This window comes from Diadema antillarum, unplaced genomic scaffold (genome assembly GCF_040938485.1).
Source record: "Diadema antillarum isolate AM-2024a unplaced genomic scaffold, OU_Dant_1.0 seq00001621_RagTag, whole genome shotgun sequence".
NCBI classification, from domain to species: Eukaryota; Metazoa; Echinodermata; class Echinoidea; order Diadematoida; family Diadematidae; genus Diadema; species Diadema antillarum.
Window position 1 is genome coordinate 162,947 of NW_027272332.1, and position 10,027 is coordinate 172,973.

Sequence of the window (10,027 nt, forward strand, 5' to 3'; positions counted from 1 at the left end):
ACAACCGTCATTTAGTCTGCAGATGTTTATCCCGCCAGGCAAGGCATCTAAATGATTCAATGTCTTGAGGTTTCGAGCTAGAGTCTCATAAACATCTCTACTTGACTGATTGCTCGCTCTACTTGCATCTCTTAGTGGTTCAGTCTCGGAACGTTCCTGACGAAGAGCGCAAATGTTCCAGTCTATAGGACTTGCCATTGTTGACGATGTCTTCTTCGAGTCCAGTAATTGATAATGAGAGAAAGAATGTGAAATAAAGAAATTATTGGAATGACAACAGTAATGCTAGATTCTGTTTCTGTTACGGTCTTTATCTTCTCAGTGCCTTTTATAGAATAACAAGTCTTGCGGAATATTTCAACGTGCTTACTGGTACATCAAATATACCCTACGTCTAGTAGACGTACTGAAATCATGTGTTTATATAAGTATAGATGGACAAGAACATACATGTAGAATATGTAACAGCGTCAAGAGGAATGAATGTCGCAAGACTATTTTGATAAGAAAATCAAAGCATTTCATAGTTATACATTTACAAACTTCATGAAGCAGCTAACAATAAAAATACAAAATACAAATAAAGCTAACATATTCTATCAAAAACTTCGAAATTTTACAGCGTGCAAACTGCCAGTAACTGACCTTGTGTCAACCTTTTAGAGACAAAGTTTGTCTTTATCATGATCATTCTCAATTCATTCTGATATCAAACAAATAATGCAGAAATGCAAATGTGTCAGTAGAGATGCATCACGTACAGGGGTATTTTATATGGTGCAACATGCACAAGGCACAAACGACTGCATGTTCCAGGACATTTTTACCCCTATAAGAACAAGCTGCATCTGACCGAAAACGTCACGACCTTAAACCTAAGTATTATTTTCTTTATATAATACGGTTTAATGAACAAATCTCATTTACCTTTATTTGGTAATATCAGTCAACTACATGACGTAGGCGAGTTCCCACGATGTCCGTAGGAATGTATTCCAAATACGGTACACAAGACTTGGACATTGTTTACAATGAATAAGTGATTGAGCGCGCATTTGTAATTCATTGGGTGCGCACTGCTGGAGTATGTAGGCCTACATTATGACGTCAGTGAACGTGAATTACGGCTTTTTGCTGCACTTTTTTTTTGCACCACGTGCATGCGGGATCTAATTAAGTCCCGATGTTTGCTTGGGCGGCCATAATGGAATTCAAATGCCGGCCATGCAGGTGGTCAGACACATTTCGATTGACCAATTATTCAAATCGGCACGTTCTAAAGAAATCTGGGCAACAAAATTTACTCTATTTGCCATTAAGAATTCAAGATAGGGAACTTCAACATTTTCGTCTGGGCGGCCATATTGATATTCAAGATGGCGGCCATGCAGCTTGCCGAACATTTGAATTCATCCATTATTGAATCCAACATGTTAATACACTTTTGTGTCCAATACCAACGCCTCGTCATTTACAACTCAAGATAGGGATTATCAACTGTACTTTGTCTGGGCGGCCATATTGGAATTCAAAATGGCGGCCATGCAGCTTGTCTGGCATGACAAATTTATCTTTTATTTACTTTTATATGTTCACATACCTTGGAGCACCAAATTGAGCTCCGTTTGTCATTTAGAACTCAAAATAGGGCTTTTTCAACGTTTCGTCTTGGCGGCCATCTTGGATTTCAAAATGGCGGCCATGAGGTTTGATAGACTTCTAATATCAATCCATTATTGAATTGAGAATGTAGAAATACCCTTCTGTAGCAAATTATCAGTGTACAGGTCACGTGGAACCAAAGATATAGGGATTTCGTCGTTTCGTCATGGCGGCCATATTGGAATTCAAAATGGCGGCCGACCCAGTAGTCAGATCTCTTGGATCCGGCAATTTTTGAAATCAGCGCCCCAAAATACCCCTCTGTGCAAAATTTCACAATTTCCGCCGGATGTGAGCAAATTTTTCACATATCTGCCCCACTATACCATATCTTATTATGAAAAAGTATATAGCAACAGTCTGAGACAGAAGCAGATTAATATTGATTCATCAAAGCATGAAATTGGCAAAGAAGGACAATTTCAATCTTAGGGACGCACCGACAAAATCAATCTGTTGTAAGCAATAAATAGAGCATGTGATTTTCTTTTGTCTGTGTGTGTGTGTCAATGTTATAGTGCGTTTTCGAGGAAAGAACACCCAAGTGAGATGATATGATAATTATGATGTGTTATTCATATTGCAGGTCAACAAAGGCGTTGCTCGTGTAACAAATGCCACTTTGTCCTCGTATGAGATTATACCGAGGAATAAATCCTTCGTGGTTGGCGACAAAATTCGAGTCGTTATCACGGCCAGGGATGAAAAGGGTCGATCGCGGCAGATAGGAGGCGACTTCTTTCGCGCCAAGATCGTCTCCAATGAAGTCAAGGCATCTTCGCGAACGGACGGCGAGATCGTGGATCTCGGCAACGGGACATACCATGCCGACTTCACGCTACGCTGGCCGGGGAGGGTACAGGTCTACGTAATGCTGGTTCTAGGTGGACATGCCGCGTTCATAATGGACAGAATGCAGGCTGAATTTCCCTCACGAGCTCGATATCTGGCTAAATTCAAGAAAGGGGAAGTCCTCGAGGTCACCGGTTGCGATATTGACCACGTGGCAAATAAGGTAATCATTCACAAAATTAATGGGGGAGGGGAGGTTACCGCCAAAGAGGTATTTACAGTTTCAGTATGTTCTGTCACTCTGCTTTTATATCCCTTTGTCTCTGATGAAAAGTGGACTTCAAACTCGGGAGTGTTATATCAAACATTTTCAAAGCATTATGTTTACACAGTACATGTCACATTACATGTATATTCGTCTAATGGTACCAAATCAAAGGATCCCTATCAACCATTGATATCGCCCGGAACAGTGATGTAGGCCTCCGTCAACATTACACACCATGACATTTCTTTAATCGTAATTTCTCATCCCTAGGAGGCAACTCGCGCATGTCTCGTCTTCATTGAATTATTCTTTTTCTTCGCAGACACAGTATTCCGCTGAAACAGCATTGTCCAGTAATATAATATTGTGCTCAATCGAAATACTAGTTGTTTTATTGAGGTAGTCTAATACATAATATGAGACTATACCCATACTCCCTCTTTCAAAATAAACACAAGTCTTCCCTCTATAGGTTCTTAACTATCAGCTCTTTGATGATGATGACGACGATGATGATGAAGATACGATGACGATGATTGTTTTATAATCATTATCATTGTATCTTTCATCTATCTTCATCGTCATCATATCTTTTACAATCAATGATATTCTTGAGGTATGAGTTTTCTTCAATTTGTCTGCCCTCTGTACAAATAAGATTTGTATTAAAAACAAATACAAAAAACAAAAACAAAAAAGGCCGGGAGTCAAACCTGTCATCTACTGCTTCTTAGGCAGCGACACTACCACGGGCTATCCCTGGTTGACAGCAGTGATTCGATGAACTTGGAACAAATAATACCCAAGCTCCGAAATTCCGACATTGTTATGTTAGTTATACCAAGGCAGACAAGGCATCTAAAATGAAAGTTCGATGAAACTCATACCTCATATCTTCACCAATCTGTCTAATAATCCCTCGCTTTTGATGACATTCTTGTCATTGTCATTATCGTCATTATTCAATTATCATTTTCATTGTCAGTTTGGCAATAAACTGCTATCAGTATCATCATGATTATTGTTGCTGTTGCTGTTCTTTTTCTCTTATTGTTTAGAGCAATGAATGCGATTTTACGGATAAGGGATCCGTGGTGCCGTGGTTCTGTGAAAAGCCGAGACACCCGAACCTAACGTGTGAGGACTGGTATTGGCACAACTCGGATAACAAGCTCATCTCGAAATTGCAACTCACATACTTGCGCCCGGAGGAACAAGTGTTTTTCCAAGAGTAAGATTTTTGTTTTTACTCTCGAGAGAAAGCCGATTATGACTATGTCGTTTGTATGCCTGTGATAACTGGATTAGTTGATATGTTAAGTGAATGTTGACTAAGAGCTTTGAAGTGGGGTTCAATTCATTCATTAATTTTCATACATGTTCAACAAAAAAAGGAATAAATATCCAAAACATATGATTCTAATAACCCTCCCCCAAACAACGAGAACATTCATATTTCAGATAGGCCTATATGAAAATAGCCACAGCACAATCAAACTATAGGTTGTCATGCAAATGGGCATGATATACTAGTATACTAAAAAAAAAATTAAGAATGGAGGGGAAGTTAAAGCAGGGCTAGTATCATTCATCTCCCTTAGAGGGGCATTTCAGACGATTTTTATAATTTCAAATCATGTAGTACATAATTTGACAGCTACATGTATAGATTTGTGGAATTTATTGTGGTCCTTGAGCAGAGAAACAATACTCTGAAAAATCTTAAACAAATTGCACTGAACAGTGTTGATGACATAGGAGCCGCACATATTTCAGAAATGTAGCAGTGTAAAGCCATTACAATACTACTTGCTCAACAAGTTCACCTAATGTGTAGCATGTATGCATGGTATCTTCTTTTGTTCTGCTTCCTTGAGAACCAACTCATGCATACTTATGGTGAGGCTGCCATGTCATCATCCTTGTTCATTGCAATTTGTTGTAAAGTTTGAAAACATTCGTATTCCTCAACCCAATCACTATCAATTCTGAAATTCTGTACGCGGTATAACTGATTTATAGTTGTTCAAATGTAAAAGTCTGAAAATTATCCGGAGGTCTCCTTTAATCACAGCTAGCAATTGGCAAATATGAGAAGGTACCGTAAAAGGTTGGCTGCAAAGAAACGTACATTTGGATACGACAAAATATGGGACATCGACAACAAAAAACAGAACCCTAACAAAACCAAATGGAGTAAGGAATGGGGGTGGTAAGGAGTTAGAGTTTGAAACGGATCATTTTGGACTCGTAAAGAAAATTGTCGATGGAAAGAGGCAAAACCTCGACAAAACTTCAATTTTGGAGGGAGAGGAATACGCGCACTGTCATAGCATCAGAATTGATTTGAACGAATTGTATAAATCACAGTAAGAAAATGTACAAAGGTTTGATGACTGAAATTTTGAAAGTTGATGGTGATCTTCTGATAAACCGTTCCTGATGAAAGGAACTTCACAGAAACAGTTTCAGCATGTTTAATCTAGATTGAAATGACGCATTACTTGGCGCAGATTTAGTGCTGTTATCTGCAAGGGAACTCCAAGATTTAGGACCAGTAAATGTAAAATAAAAATAAACGAGGATGATTCTCGTTAACGGCAGGTAAAATGTTCGTTTCATTCATTTATTCATCTATTGGTTTTGCAACTTTTTCATAAACAGAAATTTTTACAGAGAAAACACATTCAAGATATCAAAGTATAAGGGTTTTTTTTTAAATATATATATCATCGAGATATAACATGACACAGACTTGACAAAAACAATGAGCAATATAGATTTGTTGGATGCGACGGCAGTCGTTGACAAAAAAAAAAGAACTTAAAAGCGTGACAACCCTGAAAGCACATCTATAAGTTATATTTACTTTAAAACTTAATACATATAAGAGGCAGGTGCATCGTGCAGTGGGAGCATGAAGGGCCTAATAAATAAATGCAAAAAACCTTTACACAGTATATTTGATTAGTGAATTCGTTTGAGTGACGGGTTGTATAATAAAGAATTATCGGTTTGTTTTTCTGGAACATGTCGGGAAAACTAGCTGGCAGAGTTTCATATTCTATAACGTGTACAGTTTGGTGTACATTAATTGACCTAGGAAATCAAAGTTCAAGTGACTTGAAAAAGTCTTCGTTCATACAGCACTCACGTGGATTATACACACATGCAAGCATAACATTCATATATATACATAAAACACACACACACACACACACACACACACACACACACACGCGTATATATATATACAGTAGGTCCCCCCAAAAATACAATCTGATTTTCGCATTGATAACACACTAAATGATTAAACCGTCTAAATGCGACTTCAGAATCTTAAAACATAAGATCTGAGCTCTATTTTGCAGAAAACCCCACTCAAGTTGGTTAAGGAGTCACAAAGAAATTTGGATTATTGTAAAGCACGTCATGAGTCTGATTCTTCCAAGTTTAGCAATTGATTGGATGCTCTTGGAACTGCATATTAATGTGTAAACACAATAGACAGAACTTGGAGGGAAGAGATTCCTGACATGCTCTACAAAATTCCTAATTTCTCTTTGACCACTGAAGCAAATGGAATGGGGCTTTTAGTATGATGTGGGCAATGAGTTATAGTTTCATAACCTGTAATTGTATTTGGAATTATTCACTATCTTTAAAGTTATCGTTGCGGAGGGTGCCATGTATTTTTGGGGACATATATATATATATATATATATATATATATATATATATATACATCCTTATTTTCTCCCAGTGGTTGTCTATTTATTTCCATTCCACTAAAACAAAGACAATAATCATCATAAATTGGCGCTGCTATAACAAAGTAAGCTAATTTGGACACAAATAAGAAAAGAATTATATCTTTCCTGTCTGTTTTTTTTTAGAGAAGAAGAAATCTTGAAGAACTTGATAATAATTATAAACAAATAGCATTTCAAATATATATATATATATATATATATATATATATAGCTGAACAGTAGGAACCATTAGTCTGGTAGGAATGGGGGGTCCCCATGCACCCTCCGAACACATTTTTAAAACTTACTTTTTTGTAACCCTTAGGGTGTCTAGTTAATGAAATTTTTTGTTCCCAAGAAAAAATCGTGTCCCATGGGGGTCATTGGCGGCCATCTTGGCAGCCATCTTGGATTTTAGGGAAAATCATGAATTTCCATAACTTTTGAACTACACAGCATACAATTACAAATAAAGCATTTCTTCAGGGTAAATGTGACATGAGGAATCGATTGAAACGATTATTTACATGATTGAAGAAAAACTGAAACAAGAAAAGCCAAAAAATATGACAATTTCAGTGTCATTTACACCGAAAAATACCCAAATAGTTTTACTTTTGAATTACATAACATCCAGAGACAAATAAAACATTTCTTCAGAGTAAATACGGCACGAGGAGTCGTTTGAGATAGTTATTTACATGATTAAAGCAAGTTTCATACTAGAAAAGTCCAAAAATGCAAGAAATATTAGTGTCGTTTACTCTAGAAATTGACCAAATCCTATAGTCTTATATATACATACTCATACCTCATAAGAGTGACTGACCACTTTGTCTTAATAGTCTTGTAGTAAAGGGGGATCTTCATACACCCTCCTTTTTGGTATCCCTTAGGGTGTCTATTAAATGATTGTTTTTTGTTTTTTTGTTTCCAAGTAAAAATCGTTTTTCATGGGGGTCATTGGCGGCCATCTTGGATTTGCGAGGAAAATCATTAATTTTTATAACTTTTCACATTTCCAACATACAGGGACAAATAAAACATTTCTTCAGAGTTAATATAGCGTGAGGAATCGTTTGAGATAGTTATTTACATGATTAAAGCAAGTTTCATACTAGAAAAGTCCAAAAATGCGAGCAAAACCAGTGTCGTTTACTCTAGAAATTGACCAAATAGTCCATATACATGCATGACAATCTCATACCTCATATGAGTGACTAACCACTTTGTCTTAACAGTCTGGTAGTAATTTTTTTTTTTTTTTTGGAGGGGGGGGGGGGGGTCTCATGTACCCTCCTTTTTGTATCCTTTAGGGTGTCTTTATGATGATTTTTGTTTCGTTTCCAAGTAAAAATCGTGTCACATGGGGGTCATTGGCCGCCATCTTGGATTTGCGAAGAAAATCATTAATGTCTATAACTTTTGAACTTTCCAACATGCAAGGACAAATAAAACGTTTCTTCAGGGTAAATGTGGCATGAGGAATCGCTTGAGATGGTTATTTAAATGATTAAGACCAGTCTGCAACAAGAAAAGTCCAAAAATGCAAAAAAAAAAAAAGCAGTGTCGTTTGCTCTGGAAATTGCCCAAATAGTCCATATACATGACAATCTCATACCTCATAAGAGTGACTAACCACTTTTGTCTTGAAGGAATGGGGGATCCCCATGCACCCTCCTTTTTTGTATCCCTTAGGGTGTCTATTGAATGATTGTTGTTTTTTTTCAAGTAAAAATCGTTTCCCATGGGAGCCATTGGCGGCCATCGTGGATTTGCAAGGAAAATCATTAATTTTCATGACTTTTGAACTTCACAACATACAGGGACAAATATATCATTTCTTCAGGGTAAATGTGTCACAAGGAATTGATTGAGATGGTTATTTACATGATTAAAGCAAGTTTGATACAAGAAAAGTCAAAAATATGAAAAGTTTAGTGTCGTTTACACTGTAGAGTACCCACTATATAATCCGTTTATATACATGACACAAACTACTTCACAAGTGACTTATCACTTTGTCTTTAGATCATAGCTCAGATCTGGTGTTTTGTATCAAAAAGAACATTCAACATTATCTTTAAAAAATCAACTCCAAGCATTCTGACTTCTCACTTGTTGAAATCAAATGAAGAATGTAAGCACTATGGCAATCCATATGCAAATACCCCTAAAATAGCAGATCAAAAGAGGTGAACATACAGATTTTGATCACAACATGTGAAAGTGACCGTTGATAATCGACAAAAATAGAACCTAAAATGAAATTGAATACTTTTTGTGTGCATTCTATTTCACTTAATTTGCATATGAAGAGTTTGAGTTGGGGTATTTTCATGAAAACAATCACTCTGCCAAGATGCTCTGCCGATTTCAACAATTTAGGTGCCAAAATGTTATCATTAAAACTTATTGAGGATTAAGTTAAAAGTGATTCATTCAAACGTATTTGTTCAAAGCCTTTCTGTCTGAAAATAAACATATGAATTTCACTTGACAGCCAGAAATCCACTCTGTGAATAAAGAGTGCTATATCAATGTGGATTGCGGCAACTGATTTTGGAATATTTGCATACGAATCGCTGATGTGCTTACATATGTATTCTATTTCAACAAAAAGAAATTTTAAATTGTTTGAAATTAACTTTTCTTTTAAATTCTTTTAAAATTTGTCTGATACAAGACAAAATATTTAACCTTTGATCAACAGACAAAGTGGTTAGTCACATTTTGTTACTTGTGTATTGCAGTATGTGTTTTCCATGAAGTATGGACTTAAAGTATATCGAGAAAAGTAACACAATATGACTTCACTTTGTCAAAAGTATTCTGAATTCTCATCCTGTGCAATTATACAAAACACAGAAGCGGTAAGCGATATGATAGCTTTTGGTTTCACACTTCTGTCATTTCTAGTCATCATCAAAACGATCATTGTAATTAATGTCTGGCTGCTCCTCTTCATCCTCCTCCATCTACGCAGTAATTTTTTTAAGTAATCAATGAGGGAAGTAGTAAGGATAGGACCAGTTAACCACACCGGGTCCATGATATACCGAAAGCTGTCTTCTGCCACCCTTGTCCAGGATCAAAGGGGTTAGCGCGCCATAGGACTGGCTGATCAGCTCGCTTAAAGATGGCAAGGTGGTGGTTCACACATTGACAGTGTTGGATAAGATTGCCTCTGCCAGGTGGGAGCATGGAGAAAACCACCTTGGATTTGGTCATCAGTTGCTCGCCCTCTCCCATCATCTGCTTCAGCATGATGCTGCGGACGCCATTAATAGACTTCTCCCGGGCCTTGCTATAAACATTGGCATGTGAATGCTTTAATGTCATTTGTCACCTCTGGCTCCACAGACTACCCATCACCAAGATTTCTGAGGAAAAAGCAAACAAACATAGGCACATAATGAAGTCATATTTTAAGATTTCAGTAGTGTTTATTATGATAATACAGAGCAAGTTACTAGATTTCAGTAAAATACTTCTGGAATTATGATATCAGACTACTCTCACATGAATGTTATGTGGTACATGGGGTGGCTTT

The 10,027-nt window shown here is 36.9% G+C and overlaps 1 protein-coding gene across 1 annotated transcript; it reads left to right on the plus strand.

The window, feature by feature from the left end:
* The first annotated feature begins 976 nt into the window (after positions 1-976).
* On the plus strand, positions 977-3,957 carry LOC139711168 (NXPE family member 3-like). The gene is made up of 3 exons (XM_071623083.1): positions 977-982; positions 2,249-2,677; positions 3,781-3,957. The coding sequence occupies exons 1-3, from the start codon at positions 977-979 to the stop codon at positions 3,955-3,957; spliced, it is 612 nt and encodes a 203-aa protein (XP_071479184.1).
* Positions 3,958-10,027: the final 6,070 nt, after the last annotated feature.